Here is an 18422-nt window from a genome sequence, read left to right on the forward strand (position 1 = left end):
AAATTACAGTTTTTTTTTTTTTATTCGAGAAGTGTGCCATGAGGCATAAGTTGAAAAAGGAAAGGGGGGAAGGAATGCACGGGATTGAAAGTTAAAAGAAGGAGTGAAGAACCGTTGCGCTGAGGTAGTCGCAGAGGTTGTTAATGAAACGGTTGTCCATTGTCCACTTCACGAAGTCACTTTCGCGGTTCCACCGCAGGCCCACCTCCCTGAGGAGCCGTTTTCTGATAGCAGCCGTCGCTGGGCACGTCCACAACAAGTGCCGCACATCACATATGTCCGGTGCAGCGCCACAGTGAGGGCACCTGTCAGGTAGTGGCAGATCTTTGGCACGCCACCGATGACGGACAGATGGTGTCAGAGCCGCCCCTGCCCGAATCCGGCGCACGGATACCTCCTCCTGCCGAGTAAGACTACGGGGGAGAGGGTGCGAACACGGAGGAATTAGAGCGCGTGTTCGCTGGCGCAGAACTTCGGAATCGGAAACGTGGGACAGGAACGGATCTGGGGGAAGAGGGGAAGGTGGCGGATCGTCTAATGTATGAAGATGAGTCATAGCATCCGCTTGAATGTTATGTGGATCCTGAGCATGGCCGCGAATCCAGTGTATGCGCACAGGACATGGATACTTTGCGCAGAGCACATGAATAGATTGTGAAATCTGGAACGTTCGTCGAACAGCCTTCAGCTGTTTAAGGGCGGCGCGGGAGTCGGTGTAAATGTGAACTGTATTGAATGTTGGAACGAGCGGAAGGGAAGCAATGGCATTGTAAATGGCTTGAAGTTCCAATGCCAGGGGAGTGCACGTATCCGCAGTATACGTCGCGCGAGAGTTGAGATGCGGATGAGATGGACTGTACACAGCAGTAACTCCCCTCTCTGCAGAATGAGATGCATCCGTGTATAATATGCACCCTTCAGGCAGATACGCTGCTGATACCGACGGGGAAACAGTGGGGCGATTGTCAGTGAGCTGGCAATAGGACCACGGTGGAAGTGTCTTTAAACGATGAAGTTTGAGAGACTGTTTTCGAGCTCTATTTGCCACCCGTTGGTCGATGATCTCACTGAGAGTATTAGACGTCACTGCTCTGCGCTACGTCACTCTGTGGGGACTTTTGGGGAGCATTGTGCTTCAACCGATAGGGAGAATTTCAACTCTTTGCGAAAATCCTTGCTTGCGCCGCGTTCCTTGGTACGATAGGTGCCCATATCCCAAGGTGCATCTCTCTCTCTCCCGCCATTTCCTTTCGCCTCAAGCATGCAGACGGACGTGAGCGCTGGTGCTGCTTCAGCGACCACCGGCAAAAATTCCGAACGGAAGTGGTGCAAGTTTTGCGACAAGGCGTTCTCCAACACTAGTAATTTAAGAAAACACGTAAAGAACGTTCACGGGGAAGGAGCTTTGCAGCATGTAAAAGACGAGGAAGCGCTGACGATGAAGGTACGGTCGTTCTCGTGCGACTTGTGTCGAAGCATTTTGTCATTCTTCGTGACCTGCGGCGGCACCATGTGGACGAACACAACTTCGAGGAAGAAGTGGAGAATCTAGTCTTCGACTCTAATACAGGTAAGAAACGAAGTCGATGCTATTGCATGCATGCACGCAGTGGTCACGACAACAAAGGGGCAGAGCGGGAGGCAGTCGGACGCTCGTTATAGCTTCGATTACTGTTTTAAAAGTTGCAGTTTACTGACCTTTCGAGTGCGCGCTTTTGAAGTGTGTTAATACAAAGCCCGTTCGTTTTTTATTTTTATTTACGGGCTTACACTCACCCGGTGAAACGTGCACGTGGTTTTGCGCATAAAAACTTCGCGATGACATGCGCGTTTTAGTCAAATTTGAAACGCAGCGTACTTTGACCTATGGAAGTCATGATTGTAGTCAGTCATTCTGCAATGTATCATGACTCGGCACTTTACAAGCGACGTAATGACCGCCGCGGTGGCCAAGTGGTTGAGCATCCGCCTCGCATGCGGGAGGTGCGGGGCTCGATCCCCAGTGCCGCCGGGCACTCACCGGTGATACAATGGGTACAAGTTTTCCCCTGGCCTGGTGCTCGCCTTATCTAAGGTGAACTGCTTGGAAACGGGGTCTTTGACCCCACCCTGAGAAGTCAAAAATACCTTGTGTCATGGCGCTCCTTGGCCATAGATGCCTTTGCGCCATAGAAATCGATAATCATCATACAAGCGACGTAAAGTATGCGTAGTCATAGCCGCGACTCATAATGGTTATGAAGCATAGCATGACTCAGCACTTAAGTAATGCAATGTGTACAGAGGTTGTACAAAGTTTGCTTAGTCATGCTGCGTAGCCGTGACTCAATGATTTCGCATTCTCGCTTAAGTGTGTTTGCAGATTTTTTTTTGGTATCCTAGGTCCTCCATAAGGGGCTCTCTTTCATATTTAAATTAGCCACTGCAGGAAAAAAAAACTGCTCGTGCAGCCTATCCTAGCAGCAAGACTCGGTGCTACAGGCCTTGCTTATGCTCTGTTGCACCTGCGATGTCTTGACCGAACTGCACTTCATATCTCCATCACAACCGCAATGTGACAGAGGTACACACATACAGGACACACGACATTGTCGCGGCATGCACTGGCTTGGCAGTGCTGTAGCCATCGCTGTTGCAACACACAGAAGTGTGCAGGAGGAATGCCCAGTGTTATTCTAGCCTCTGGAAGTCAACAAAGCTGCCCTGAATTTGTGGTCCAAGGACAGGGCCACGTAAAAGGTTGCCATGCAGGAATGAGCTTTGCAGAGGTAGACTATGTAACAGTTCGTGTAATCAGTTAACCTAGTATATTAAACAATATTCTCCAGAAATTGTTGCTCATGCACCAGTAGCATGAAAAACCCGTAAGTGAATGACTGATCAATTTTTTAATAGTAAAAATAAGCTGGGAAACGCAGTTCTGCACTACTGGCAAAAGGCAAAAAATGGTCAACTAAATCCGTGATTGTCATGTGCACTTGGCACAAGCAGAGCGCCAGTAGTAGCGCGGGAGTATGGCCCGTGTTCCCAATCCATAGTGCTTGCATTTTTCATTAGTCTATGTAAAAAGAGCAAACTTCACTTTGCACTTGCCTTTCAAAAAAATGAAAGTGGTGTGATGCACAAAAAAAGAGAATTTTTGCCAAAATTCTATAAACATGCAAAAGCAGAATTGCATGAACGTTGCCTTGTCTTGTTACTTCACTGTTGGCTTTCTAATGTTGCCTTATGCCGTTTTTCATGCACTGTCATTGTGTACATTTTTATCAAAATGAAGCACATGTATGTTCAGGCCTGTTTTTTCTTTTACTTTTTTAGTCATGGACTTTGATCACGTCATAACTATGCTGTAATGCTGCTATGACACTGTGGTTGCTATGCTGCCGTTGCTATGCTCTTGGCACAGACCCACATACTTCACAAAATCTTGCTCGGGTGTTTACGCATCAGAATAGTGCTCTTGCACCAATAATTAATTTCTACTGTGTGGAGTGCTTAGTTATGTTTATAATTTTTCCATTTCAGAATTTTGCACCTGGAAAGATGGAGAAGAAAGCAGAACTTGCTGTCATTTCATAGCTTCAACAGGAAGGAAAGAAAGCGCATCAAGCGTTTTCAAACGCTACCTGCATTGCCACCATTCCGGCACGCACAAAGAGCTTCCTATAGAACAGCGCCAAAGGCAGAAAAAGGGGCAAGGAAGCTGCAGAATTGGCAAGCATTGCTCTGCAACTCTAGAGGTTACGGAGAAAGACAGCAAAGTATATGTAGTGTTTCAAAAGAAACACTACGGACACTTCAATGAAGTCTGCCACCAGAGGCTGTCCCAGGATGAGGCCAGAGTGCTTGCAGGTTAGCCACTCCTCTTGTACAAAGCGTTTGTGCATGCAGTGTTCACTGTACCAGAATGTAAAAACATTTAGAGGCTACACTCTATCAACCCTTCATATGGTGTGAGACAAAAGTGCATTACTAGAAATTTAGGGAAATAATTTGTTCATTGAACTGAAGAGTGATCATTACAATGAATTTTCATTCTCCTGCAATGCACTCATGGCACAAAAGAGGTGGTACGACACATGAAAACACCTATTGTAAAGTGGGAAAAGGTATGTCCCACAAAACGAGGGGGCAGAATAAGTTATAGTAGGATACAATTTAAGAACCAAGTGACCAATGCCCCTCAAAGGAAGCCTTCTAGGCAGTGGTGTCGACCAATTCTTATGATGTCACGTTAATCCTAAGGAGTAGCATTGCAGGATGGTGGCAGATGAACGGGGATTAGTTGCGGCTTAACTGCTGGGTCATGAAAATCAGCTGATACCATTGAATGGAGGGTCTTCTTTGAGGGCCATGAGCCACTTTGTTCTTGAGCTGTATCTGACTATAGTGCAATACACTTGAGCTTGCTTGGTCGCATGGAAGGGTGAAAAACAATTGATCCACAATGGCACATTGCAGGCGCATTGCGCGTACGAACTTCATGCTGTTTAGTTTAGAGATGCTTTGTGGAAGTGGTCCAGTCTTTCGAATTGAACATGATTAGGAATGCCGTCTAGAACTGAACCACTGCAGTGTCTGTTTTCTTTTGTAGCGATAGCTACATTACGGTAGCATTTCGAGCCTTTAGCGTGGTGGTGGCACGTGACCATGGCCACGTGGTTCGTCACCTGACCAGCCACATGGTGCAGAGCAGGCGAAACCGAGCTGCAACATTTGTGCGCATGCGCCATGTCAAGTGGGACGAAGGTGAAGATGAAACGCCCAGCAAAACGGAGCGGCGAAAGACTGACTTTGCAATTCGACTAAGCGAGTTCCACTCGGCCAGCTGTAGCTATCGCGTCACACCAGGTTTAACCAGAGCTAAACCACCGCCAATTTTTTTCTGCTGGTTTCATTGACTATCCTAGGTTTGTCTCTCAGTCGGCTGACATTAAACTTCAGCCACAAGAATTTGGCTTGAGCTCCATGAAATGCGTCTTGAATGACAATTGCAGCATCAAGAGCCAAATAAAAAATTAAATGCTAGCCCCCATTTTGGCCGCCTGTCGAAAGCGTAGGCATTTTGTTCTGATAAGAGCAACAACGCTACCAGGCTAACGGTTGTATAAGGGGCATGTTTTTTTCTCACAAGACAGGTTCGTCTGCAGTGAACTTTCATTAATTCGGACTATTTCACTGTGTTGTCACTTCATTACTAATGCTCGCAGGAATGTCAGTAAGCTTTACAGCAGCCCATCCCATTGTCATTTTCCCTACCATCGCCAACTGGTTGAGCATGCATTTAGAGATCCTGCAGCTTCCTTTGGTGTTGGCTTTGCACAATCTAATGTCTCCGTGAGAACCAAAGTGGAGGGTGCTCGAAAACCACTGCCCAAATCATTCAGTGCCTTGCTTTTAATCGTCTAGAAAGCTGAAGAACAGTTCTAAGGTCTCCTCGGTTATCGGATCCCCCTTAACTATGAACAATGAAAACCTGTTAGGTCACTAGGTGAATGCAATACCAAGAAAAATTACTAAGGGCGCTTAAACTACTTACATGAGTGTGAAAGCATTTTTATTTCAGTTCCTTTTCATTTCAAATTTTTCTCTTTCTATTTACACACCTACTCATTAGCATACATTTGTAAGGTAACGCATAAACTTGGTTCACCTCTGCTCGCCCAGACGCAACATGGTTTTGTGGCCTGTGGGTTCCCCGCTCGCTTTGCAATCTGGAAGTCCTGGGCTCAATTCCCTGCACCTTCGAAATTTTATTTTTATTTGATGTCATAGAGACATCATCTGGGATTTTTGGTATCACTGCTGGTTAACGCCGCTGCAGAGTTTCGTTGCATTAAAAATGTATGCCTGGAACAGTCATTGCTAATCGTAATGATTCCTCACTGACGGCCACACTTTCAAACATAAAACAGAGTAGTGTGCATCCAGTTACGAAATCCACTCACAAACAGGGTCCCGACATTCCTGTTGACATGCGGAATATAACAAAAATGTTCTTGGAAGCCCGGATAAAGATTGTGTCGCTTCCAAAAAATGCCAGCTGGAAACATCACTCGTCAGAAATGAGCACGAAGTTTAACTGCTGATATTGCTTTCACCATGACACAAAAGAAAAATAATACATTTATAGTTCAGTGCAGTGTTCATATGAGGAATTTCCGGTCCTAGAGTGGCAATGGCCATCTCACAAGCTATACACAAATTGTAAAGTTGTGCAGGTGGGAGACACCAGTGTCCGCTGTTGCCACATAAATAGTTAAAGGTTATTATGGTATCAGTTAAAGGTTTTGTTTTTTCATGTATTACTTTGCGTGACCATAACTGCATTTCTATCCTCTCCAAATTTTGTACTACGTGCAGAAAATTTTTGTTTCGTGAACCCATGTTAATAAGCCGTTTAGAGTACTTATAACAGGCTGCATTAAAGCAGTAGAGATACCAAATTTTAGCTGTACGTTCAGTCTTTGCAACGATGCACAGCACATGAGAAGATATTGACAACCATGTGAATTGTACCAACAAGCGACAATAACTGAATGTTTTTCTCTTATGCTGTTACGGTTTCAACAGCTGAACGGTGGCTGTGACGTCACAGATGATTTGATGGTCACTGCTTTCGTCGTTTTAATTCGCAGCATTTGTTATGCAAGCCTAACCCGCTGAAGTGGTTCAGTGGTTTGAATGCTACTGAGCTGGAATACCCGGGTTCGAACGCGGCCGCAACAGCTGCGTTTCGATGGAGGCGAAATGCAAGAGGTGCCCATGTGCTGCACATTGTCAGTGCCCAAAGATTCCAAGATGGTTGGAATTATTGCGGAGCCCTCCACTACGGCTTTCCCTTGCTTCGTTCACTCCCACGTTCCTGCCTTCCCTCATGGCACGTTCAGGTGCCCACAGTGCCATTTCCATTCCTCAAAAACCACTAAACACAAGCCTGGACAAGAGTTCAAATCACAAAAAAAAGAACAAGCAGATTATATTGCAGTTTATGCATAACTTGCACACCCTTAAATAGTCTCTTACTTAGCAGCAGTCATTCGGTTGCTGAAGCCGAAACAGCTTGAGAAAAATATTCACTTAGAAATTATTCAGGATTTTACATTGCGCCTCATGCACAGTATTGTGCTCCAGTCCAAAGAAACAAAGAACGCATTCAGAAATTTGGTTTGTCTACTCCTTTAAAGGTGCAGTCAGGTCAATTGGTGCACTTTCTGAATATGTAGAATGAAACGGGACTGAATGAGAACCAGATGTCCTTGTTCTTTTCTTGTCCACATTTTCAGAGCTTTTATATCCTGCATTTATAACAGGCTGTATATAACTTTCCTGTTTTGCATTCTATGCATGTTTAAACACTCAAGCACATAAAATGAATACCATCTGGCTGTGAAACAAGCATTTTGTCGTGTGCTGTGCAGTGCCACAAAAGTGAAATTAATGTTATGATGTAATTTGTGTCATCTGTAAAAAAGGAACAAGGCTGAAGACAAAGGAATCTGACAAGAAGTATCTGTCACTTTATTACATGGCAGTAAGCAAATGTACCAGAGATGCTAACAGTTTTTTTTTTCTGTACAATTTTCAGGTCGGTTAGCAGAAGGAGTGCCCGCAAAAACCGTTGTGCACAACATCCGAGCAGACACAAGTGGATCAAGCCCACGGATGCAACTTGTGACCACTAAGGACCTCCGCAACATTGCAGATAAGTTTAGGATTGGCAAAGAAGAGCAGAGAGATCCAGACGATTTTAAAAGTGTTGACTTATGGGTCGAAGAAATGAGGGCGGAAAACGAGTCACCACTGTTGTATTACATGAAGAAGGGTGACCCCAACAGTCATGATGGTGACTTTGAGCTAGCGTTAATGACATTCCCACAACGAGAGTTACTTTCTAAATTGGGGACAGAGAAACTGTGCATTGACTCCACCCATGGCACAAATAAGTACAAATTTCAACTGACAACCCTGCTCACAATTTCTGAAGACGGATCTGGTATCCCGTGTGCCTATGTGATTTCAAAAAGGGTGAACATGGGCACCATGGTGAGGTTTTTCGAGGCCATCAAAGAAAAAACAAACACAGTACAGTGTCAGGCATTTATGTCTGATGATGCCCCTGTTTATGGCAATGCATGGGAGCAGGTGATGGGTACCCTGAAGAGTCGACTGCTTTGCAGCTGGCACGTGCTGCACAACTGGGGCGCACGCCTGAATACGGTCCCGAACAAGGACTGCAGGGATACAATAAGGGACATGCTACACACTCTGATGAAGTGCACAGATGAGACAGAGTTTCAACAGTTGCTCCCTGCGTTTCTTAGCATTTATTCCAAAGAGCAGCAGCTTAATCGCCTTGCTCCAAAGGAGCTGGAAGAGCTGGATGGCTTCATCAGATATTTTGAAAAAACATACGCAAAGAGGGCATGTCAGTGGGCTTACTGCTATCAGCAGTACATTGGATTAACAACAAATAATCACTTGGAGTCAATGCACAAGACACTGAAGTACTCTCACTTTGGTGGCAAGATAAATGGGCGACTGGATAAATTAATCAAAGTACTTTTTTATTTGACGTCTGACAAGCTTTACAACAGGGCTATTGCACTTATGAAAGGAGGAGCAGACCACCGCAAATCTGTCCTATTTGGGAGGCATAAAGTGGGGATTGAGCTTTGTAAGACCAGTACTGAGAGAGTGGGAGATGGCCAGTGGCATGTAAAGTCACAAAGCTTGGTGAACTTCAAGCACACAGTGCAAAGGACTAGCAAATCATGCAGTGGCTGTGAGCTTCATTGCAAGCAGTGTGAGGCTTGCCACAACATGTTCACATGCACATGTGTTGACCATGCAATGCATGCGCACATGTGCAAGCACATGCATGCTGTTGCTTTAATCCAGCAATACATAGTCCTTGTCATGCTTGCATTGCAGGAAGCTTGCTGTATCTTTGTGTGCAGAGCAGAATGGGCTGCAAAACTTTTTTATAGAGAACTAAATTTTTACACCAGACTAGCCATCCAAATTTTAGGCTGAACCACACTGGTCATAGGGACAGGTGCTCACTTGTCCTTGACTAGAGAAAATGTAGCTTTTTCACAAGTTGTGTGCTTGCCTTGCTTGTGTTTGTTTTTTGCAGATTTGATGAGGGAAAATATTTAATGCAGAAAGTAGCACCTGAATGTGCTGGCTGTTTGTAGACCCTGCCAACTGAAGATGGCAGATTTCAGGTGAGGATTATTTTGTGAGGTAGTTGCTGGGCTGCTTTGACAAAGTTCTTCAGCATAGCAAGCTCAAAACACAGCAGGGAAGAGGAGTGCCATTTGCTAATTTTCGTGAAGCCCGCATGGTCATAACAAGGGAACTGATATCCCACCCATGTCAAGCAGCACCAGTAAGGGTACACTACAGGCCTCAAGTAATTCCTTTCTAGTCATTCTTTCTTCCCGAAATTTTCCTCCTAGGAATGGAGAACTCATCCCGCTATGGCACCTCAGTGGCTCTGGCGTCTTTAGACTGCTTACCCCAGGGTTTGATCCTGGCCGTGGCGGCTGTATTTCAGTGGAGGAAAAATACAAGAATGCCAATATGTTGTGCAAAGTCAGCGCACGTTAAAAAGCCCCAGGGGGTGCAGATTAATCCGGAGACCTCCATTATGGTGTCCCTCATAGCCCATGTGTCGCTCTCAAATATAAACCCCACAGTTTAAAAATAAGATATTTCAGGCCCCTCATTCCCCACTCAGAATCTGCATGTGTGAGTAAATTTTCTCTGGTGCTGCTCAACAGAGAACCTCTTGACAATTAGCAAGCATTTCTCATCTTTAGGCAATTAGTGCACTCTGTTGCTTGTTCATACCTGCCTTGCATTCACTATCATTTTTGTTTGCATGTGGTGCACTTCAGGAAAAGCAGTATCAAGTGGCACTCCATGCTGCATACATACCTCTTTGTCATGTCGTGATGTCACAGTGAACTGCCCTTTTAGAGGACAGTTGAGAATATGTAGTTATCGTGGAGCACATAACTACCATTCATCTTATTTAACAAAGACAATACTGCTGCAGCAGACAAACAGTATTACTCATTTTTCGGAACATTGCTGGTGCAATTTGTCACACGGACTTATATTGCCGTGGTAGAACTAGTTGAGAATGGCCTTCCCTCACAATAGTAAAGCACTTCATAAATGAATTTGCTTGGCAATCATAGGTATGGTGCTGTGGCAAAGTTGCTAGGAATTTGTTCCACTCATGCAGATACTTATTTCTATTTTTGTTTCAGGCTTTCGTACACCATATTTACTTACATAATGGATGCACTTGCATAATAAATGCCTTGCCTACTTCAGTCGCCAAAATTTGGGGAAGTTTAATTGACCACACCAAGTTTTACAGCATGTAATAAATGCACCAAAATTACCATTCAAATTTTTTCCCACAGACTGCATCCATTATGCAAGTAACTGTGGTATTAGGTTACAGAATGAAGCACTGTCAACCGTAATATGTGGCCGCAAAACTGCCTGGAGCCACGTGAAGAGGAAGGCTCCCAAGGCTCATCACACCACATTTTCTCCAGTATCCAGACATGGCACCCGTTTCATCCTGCACCTCACATTCACCTCGGGATATTGATAACCTGTCAGCTAGATAACGAATGTTGCAAATAAAATGTCTAACAGAAAGCTGCGGTTGTATGTATCAGGGGTTTTCCTTGACTTGTGGCAGTCAACCTGGACAAGTTGTCGTAATGCAAGGCAGCCCAGTATGCACGAAATGTGAATTGCAACACCTTCACATATCATTTCTTAGGGTTCATCGTTTTCCACAATTGGGTGCAACTCATCCTTCCACAGTCCTCGCATAAAGTGCTCCTTTTCCTTTCTTGGCTGCCAAAATTTCTTTTCCTAGGCATTTTGGCAATTTTCAATTGCATTTCTCCACGAATGTGGTACTTCTGAGAAGTTGGAAGGTAATTTTACATATGATCTATTTTTAATAAGCTTCAAGATACTACGCTTGATTTAAACATTTGCAGTCATAGATACGCTGCCATTGTGTGATCACTGTACAAAAACATTGATTCTAATGGATGTTTACGATGCCCTACAAGCCCATCTGTGGCTTTAGAAAGCTGCCCTTCCTAGTACAGACATTAAATACAACTTGCACATAGCAAAAACTAATCTGTGTGTGTAACGTTGAAATTCAATAGATTCCATTAGACGCCGCTTCGATCCCAGCTGCGGTGATTTAATTTTGATGGTGGCAAAATGCTAAAGGTCCGTGTGCTGTGCGAAACCACTGGTGGTCGACATTACCGGAGCCCTCGACTACGACGCCCCTCGTAGCCTGATTCGCTTTGGGGCGTTAAACCTTATAAACCAAACAACCAACTTGTCTATTAATTGCAATACCCACATCACATGGGCACAACTGACAAGGTGTTCAATGCATGTTCATTAACAGCATTCTTGCTGCAACTTCCAGTTATTGTCCGAACACAATAATGATGGGAATACTTGAAGATTAGAAAAGTTTCTTTCATTTGAACAAAACGTGCCTGTAGGGTCAAAGCCTTTGTCAATATTGTTCACGTGTAGTAGTATCTCACTTCTTTTGCAGAAAATAGTTTCTCGCTAGTTCAATCTAAATGGTCACAATCGGCCTGTGGTGTCAGTATAAGGTGATGTCAAAATAAAGACTGTTACATTAATTAGGTTTTTTTGAAATTAATCATGAAATATAGTACAAAATGCATGAGCTTGTTACTTGTAGCAAACGTGAAGATGGCATACGCATGAATATCGCGAAGCTGGTCCCTGCAGTGCCGCATGAAAACCGATAAAATTTAATCACGAATGGTACATGTGTTAAATGCTGATCAATTAAGGCTAAAAATAAATCACAGACCATCAATGCGACTCATGCGGCACAGTATGCGTCAGCATTATGTTCCTGCCAGACGGAGCGCAGCAGCTGCTGACAGGTTCAGACTACGAATGGGTCCCATCAATCGCCACGTGACACGCCCACTCCACTCACCTAATGAAATCCAGCTATCTGTGACACATCCACTCTCCCCACCCCTCGACTGTGATTGTCAACCGCTTGCCAACCATCTCCACCTACCCTCTCTTCTCTTTCCACTCTCTCCACTTTGCCACCTGAGGCTTCAGACGGATGGATAGACGAATTATTCCAACATGGGGGTTCTGATGCTGACGCATTACAATGATATTTTTGAATCACAGCTACAGTTTGTTACATGCCAAGTAGAAAAGTACTCGCTACACCATGCATCACAAGGAAGTACATTTGGCGCCTAAATTGAAATGTGCAGTGTAGCGAGCAGTTAGCACCAGGTGCTGTACACAGACACGAGCGCGAAATGGACAATGTTTATTACCTTATTAAGGCCTTTTCTGTGCAGCAGTTGCATGTGCACTCCCCCTGTACAGAGTGTGAAGACTGCTTTTGAAGCTAAGGTTGATCACATTGCAACGAATAAAGACAGCACAAACACGAGAACCGAACACACAGCACTGACTCAACTCTTCGATGGTCAGTGCTATGCGTCTGGTTCCCGTGTCATCCCTTTTTGTTCTGCGACCAACCTTAACTAAAACAAACAACTTGCCCGAACCCTTGCTTTTGAAGCATACCATGCGCTAGCACCCAAACAACTTGCCCGAACCCTTGCTTTTGAAGCATACCATGCGCTAGCACGCAGTAGAGTGCACAGACTGAGCCATGTGTGCTATTGTAGCAGCAGTAAACCACGGGCAAAAAATACCTTTGTCCGTAAAGTTTCGAGACTGATTTATTTTCTTCTATAGAAATAATTCCCCAAAACAAATGTTGGTGCGTATGTGTAGCACAATCTTTTCGGGCTAACCTGAGCTATTTATGTTAGTTGCTGAGGGAGCCGCTAGATGGCACTACATGTAAATACGTTGTCACTTGTCTGCACATTCTACTGTGAGTGAATGTGGAGAGATGGACGTGTAAGCTTATAATTCTGTGTGAAGCTTGGCATGACAGCCACACAGATGTAGCAGCTCCTTCGTGGCGCTTACGGCAATGAGACATTATCGTGGGCACAAGTTTTCGAGTTCCACAAGAGGTTCGTTTCGGGGAGAACGTCTGTGGAAGACAACACAAGGCAGGGGCACCCTTAAACCTCACAGAATGAAAACAACGTGGCTCGGATCAGGAAAATCATACAGCAAGACCGCACCATTACAATCCGCATGCTATCAGATGCTCTCGACATTAGTAAGAACAACATGCCACCAAATTCTATGTGAGAACTTGGGGAAACAAAAGCTGAATGCCAGACTTGTGCCGCACTCCTTCACACAGGACCAGAAGGACACGCACGCGGGCATCAGTGAGCGCTGATTTACTCTCTGAGGCAGAGAAGGATGCTGGCATTCGTCGACACCATCATTGCTGAAGACGAAACATGGTGTTTTCAATACGATCCTCAAAACAAAGAGGCAGAACGCCGAATGGCGGTCCACAAGCTCTCCGGCGTCGAGAATGGTGCAGCGACAGAAGACCAAAACAAAGACGATGCTGATAGTTTTTTTCGATGCCTGAGGTGTCGTACACCACAAGTTCGTCCCACAAGGGCAGACGGTGAATCAGGAGTTTTATATCCGCGTGCTCCAACACATGCGTGATGCACTGCGACGCCGTCGCCCTCACTTATGGGCATCTGGACAATGGAGCCTTCTCCACGATAACGCAAGGCCGCCCGCTACTCTCAGCGTGACAAAATTTCTCGCCAAGCACAGCATTACTGTAGTTCCCCATCCGCCATGCTCGCCTGACCTCACCCCATGCGATTTTTTCCCGATTCCTCGTGTGAAGAGAGCCCTAAAAGGTCGCTGGATGGGGAGTGGGGAGGCCATTCAAGGCGCCACGACATAGGAGCTGGCAGCCCTGCCAAAAGAAGCGTTTTCCAACTGTTTCCAAGACCTCAAGAAGCGTTGGAAGCTGTGTATAGACTGCAAGGGAGATTATTTCGAAGGGGTGCTGCACAAATGATTTCAATGATTTCAACGCATTTTTTTTTAATGGACTAAGTCTCGGAACTTTACGGACAAAGGTTGTATGTATACACAGCCAATTGCGATAGTCGGTAATGCGAATTTTAAGCGCAGCTGTTTATGTATTTTAGTTTTGCAATATGCTAAGGTACAAAATTTAAGAGAGCCACCTGCCACGGCAAGATTCAGTGATAGGTGGCATTTCGCTTTGCTACTACCTGCCACAGCTGGGAGGTGGCGCGTTACACTACTAGCCGCCCTCCGGGATCTTCCCGTGGCAGCCACCTTCCAGTTTTCCATTCATCCGCTCTTGCCGTGGCAGGTGGCGTGTAATGCCGACTACGACGTGGAATCCAAGAACGGGTGGCAAAGAGTGGCGGTCTAAAATGGATGTGAAAAGTGTAGAAATGAAAAGTGTGCACATACCTCCTGCTCCTTTCTGAGAAAAGCCAACAAAAACCATCCTAATAATACTTCAATGCTAAACCGTATTTGGCTCACTTGTACGAAGTTACAGCACCTCACACTACCAGCATGAAAAAAAAACCAGTCACAAAAGGACAAGGGACAGGAGAAGGAGTGTTCACGACTGGTCCAACGACTGGTCCTGTCGTTGTGGCGTGAACGCTCCTTCTCTTGTCCCTTGTCTTTTGTGACTGTTTTTTTTTTCAAGGTACAATGCACCAACTGGCCCGCATTTCAACCCTTCTGCATACCAGCATGACACAAAGGTGTTCTGTGATGCCTGCAAACTTCTAAAACATTCTGCAAGACGCATCAGACTTGCCTACTAGACTTGCTGAGCTATTGCTGGCACAGCAGTGCCACAGAAAAGGTTACTGCACAAACACGACTACCAGTTTGTTACTATCACTCAGCAATGCAATGGTGCTAATATCAGCAATCAAAACCTGCCACATTTAAGAACATGATTATTTATCCAGCAAAATGGCAAATGAGCTTCCATACGATAAATTCAGAGCCAACATCTCGTTGATGCAGCCAATATAAAGCTAACATCATGTGCTTGTAAACAACAAACGTATCCTTAAGGGACACAAGTGAACCATACAGCAGTGGTTTCCACTAATGATGCATATGCCTAAGTATGGCAGGAGTCTACTACTACAGCTTCGTTTACAGGAGCCCAAGGTAAGTCGGGAAAAGGCCTCAACAAGAACACTTGTACTTGATGGCGAATTTTCCTGAACTTAATCTTGGTGAGTAAGGACCGGCGTAGGTACAGTAATGCCCAGTGTTAAGCAAGACAGAACATGCAAAAGTGCCACCCACAACTGTGGCATGCTCCCTCTGTCCCAGAAGTGCCAGTACAAAACAGTTTCCGAATGATCTGACTCTATGACTTGACGATGCTTGTGTGCACATTGCCAAGAAGATGGGGCTGAGCAACGAACTGCTTGCAATTTGGTTGACTTAGCCCGACCCAACGATTACTAAGCATTTACACAAGCCTGAACGGCCAACTTGACCCGACATTGTCAGGTTCATGCAAACACCTAGTATTACACATGTGTAAACCCATGCAAGAGCCAATTAGGTTACATACAGTCCCAGGAGTGCCTACTCCGTGGTCCATTTGCCTAAAATTTCGGGCACGGCGTGCCCAGATGACACCACAATTAATAAAAGCATAACAGAATATTAACAAAAGCATTACAACAGCACACAGAGCTCATAACAGGTTTGAAAACACAAATGCTAGGCATTATATAACACTTTCTTCTAAAGCACGAAAATTCCCATAATTCCGCCCTCCTGCACTTGCTACAATAGGCTCTCGAATTTGCATGCATGCCATGCAAAAGCTCTTACGAGTCCCACTGCCCAGCAGGTGGTTACAACATACCGCATCACCAGCAGCCTTCACATGCATTCGCACTTCACTGGCTTCCTTGAGAACTTCGCTCACAGCTATACCATCTGCAGACAAGTAGGGAGTTCCGAACAAAGCTCAAAATCACACAGCCCGCCACTTCAGCCACCGGTGCAAAACCAGCAGAGCACAGTGCGGCCAGTGGAGTTGATGCGCGCTTGGTGCAGTCTGGCACAGCTGTCTTCACAACGTGCAACTTACCGGAATGCACCCAGCATGCCTCCTGACTTGCCTTACTAACGCTGAACACTAGTTAATTTCAGCACTACCTTCCCTCTTTTCCCCTTTCCTCTAGTCACGAAATTCACAGCAAAAACGACTCCAGATTCTTTTCCTCCTTACTCTGCTTGATTACAACTAAACCCTAAGATGCGCGACCATTTTTTGACAGTCTTCTAAATTAGGCTGGCAAGTATGACCATGCCAGCACAACTCCATCTAACGTCTGGTCTTCTGGTTATGTTGATGTTTGCTGCATTCACCAAAAATAAAATCAGATTTACAAATTTTTCCGAGCACTCGATTCAAACTCGTGATATAAACATAGAGAAGGGCTCCGTGATTACTGTTAGAAAGTGAATAGCAATGTTGTCTGGCTTTGGTGCACTGCGCTCAAAAACTTGGCACAGGTTGCTTGTAAAAACGGCCAGGATGATGACACTTCCATTTCACCTTTTGGCCTATTATAGCCTATAAAAGCTTCATCCTCAGCAAAAGCAGCCCCTTTTCATTAGAATGACGTAACCTATCATCGCTATGACCCAACTCTAATGTGTCCTCCTTGGTATCCCGTGAAGTCTGGCCGCACTGAGCTGCTCTGTAACGCAGTAAGCATAGCGCGGAAAGAACGCAGGACGAAGAGGAAACAGGACAAGAATAGTGCTTGTCCCCTCTCGTTCTTCCCGTGCTATGCTCACTGTGTTACAATGAATTACCAACCTGCCCAAGCCTATTCCATTCTGAGCTACTCTGCTTTGTTATTACCAACTTTCTTTACATTGAACAAAAAGATGCAGGACACGAAGAATCACTCGCAGCTGAAGTCTGACAAAATGCGACACTTGTACATAGCATCAGAGTATGCATGGTCTGGGCACCTGTCTATCACCTACTTGATACACCAGCTCTGTCCCCACTCATAAACACCCAAACACTTGCTTCAGTCTCTTTAGCAATGAAGGCAAACACACTGGCTTACACAAACATCGAAATTACTTGCTATTACATCTTAACAAAAGTGTTCAGTGTCACATTGTTACTATGCTATATTAATTTATACATTCCACCACATCATCTTTGGCAGACAATAAAAATCTCGCTTTTCAACAGTATGTGGGCAGTCACTGATTGCACAAACCAAATATGACTGTATACCAACAGAACGTGAACTCACAGGATTACCTTAGAACTCCTACGTCGATGAAAGCGTGCAGTGAACATGGAAACACTTTTCACTTTTTCAGATGCGCCGCTCAGCGTGTGCACACGCGTTCAGTACACTCTGCCTGCGCCATAAAGGAAGACGGGTCACTCGGCCCCAAGAGCAGAAGTACGCATTGCCAGTGCATTCCAGAATACTCAATTCCAATAGCTACTATACGAGACGTAAGCACGGTTTTCGATAATCCAGCGTTCGCACTGTGCAGCTTTATTTCTTCGCTCTGTCCCAAGCATTGGGACCGCTGAGGTGGTTGCAAGCTACAGTCGGGTAAGCCTTGCGATTGTTCTGCCGACAATTGCTTCACTCTGCGATCTGGCAGATCAATGCAATTTCGCACACAAGCACCCACAACAGTCGTCAATCGGTACTGTCGCCATTTGGTGTCCAGATCAGTGCCTTGGACTGTTAGAGGGCGGGCTAGAAAAGACATGCTGCAACGTTCTCCAACCCTTGCTCCATGAGATGACGTATCACAGCCTACACACTGCATCGTGATGATTATAACAAGAGCTATATGTACAGATCTTTTCCGCAATGAGCTTGAAACACCCAGATCTGGGACGCCAATACTGGACGGCACGCGCTTGCATCCTGTTCACTCACCTTTAGGGGCGCATGGGAGGGAGGTAAACACGCATTCTACGGGCGGTCTGCTGGTCACAAACAAAAAGGGCAAATTTAAATATCTACATAGGCCACAAAGACGCGACGCCGGCGAATTCTTCACTCGCAACGACCGCCGACCGCGATTCCAAACACGTAAACAACCGCCATGTTGTTTTTTTTCTTCTTAGCTCAGTCACTGACTGTAGGGGGCGCTTTAAGAGCGCTAACATCATCATCATCGCGATCTTCCTCAAAGAGGCGCAAATAAAAATAGCCTATATTGGGAATGAACTAGAAAAAAAAACAATGAGTTAGAATTTACATTATAAATAAGATAGTCACTTATGCAGCTGTCGATAATCAACACACTCATTGAAAGGAAGCGCCAATAAAATTGATACAGCAGTGTCATTCACGAAAATA

General features: G+C 45.2%; 2 protein-coding genes across 3 annotated transcripts in view; one reads left to right on the forward strand and one right to left on the reverse strand.

Annotated features, from left to right (window-relative positions):
- Window positions 1-18179, reverse strand: part of LOC144112980 (uncharacterized) — a 50950-nt gene extending 32771 nt beyond the window's left edge. The window contains exons 1-3 of one of the 2 annotated variants that reach the window (XM_077645834.1): window positions 17997-18179; window positions 17354-17457; window positions 15926-15999 (exon numbers count right to left, since the gene is read on the reverse strand). In XM_077645834.1, the coding sequence (XP_077501960.1) occupies window positions 15926-15930 (5 nt within the window). In that variant the 5' untranslated portion in view covers window positions 15931-15999; window positions 17354-17457; window positions 17997-18179. The remainder of the gene's footprint in view (window positions 1-15925; window positions 16000-17353; window positions 17458-17996) is intronic. The other variant, XM_077645833.1, reaches the window with a different exon arrangement.
- Window positions 1140-10686, forward strand: LOC144112979 (uncharacterized). Its single transcript, XM_077645832.1, has 4 exons — window positions 1140-1570; window positions 3526-3852; window positions 7589-9230; window positions 10284-10686. The coding sequence occupies exon 3, from the start codon at window positions 7666-7668 to the stop codon at window positions 9034-9036; it is 1371 nt and encodes a 456-aa protein (XP_077501958.1). The 5' UTR covers window positions 1140-1570; window positions 3526-3852; window positions 7589-7665; the 3' UTR covers window positions 9037-9230; window positions 10284-10686.
- Window positions 18180-18422: the final 243 nt, after the last annotated feature.

This window comes from Amblyomma americanum, chromosome 1 (genome assembly GCF_052857255.1).
Source record: "Amblyomma americanum isolate KBUSLIRL-KWMA chromosome 1, ASM5285725v1, whole genome shotgun sequence".
NCBI classification, from domain to species: domain Eukaryota; kingdom Metazoa; phylum Arthropoda; class Arachnida; order Ixodida; family Ixodidae; genus Amblyomma; species Amblyomma americanum.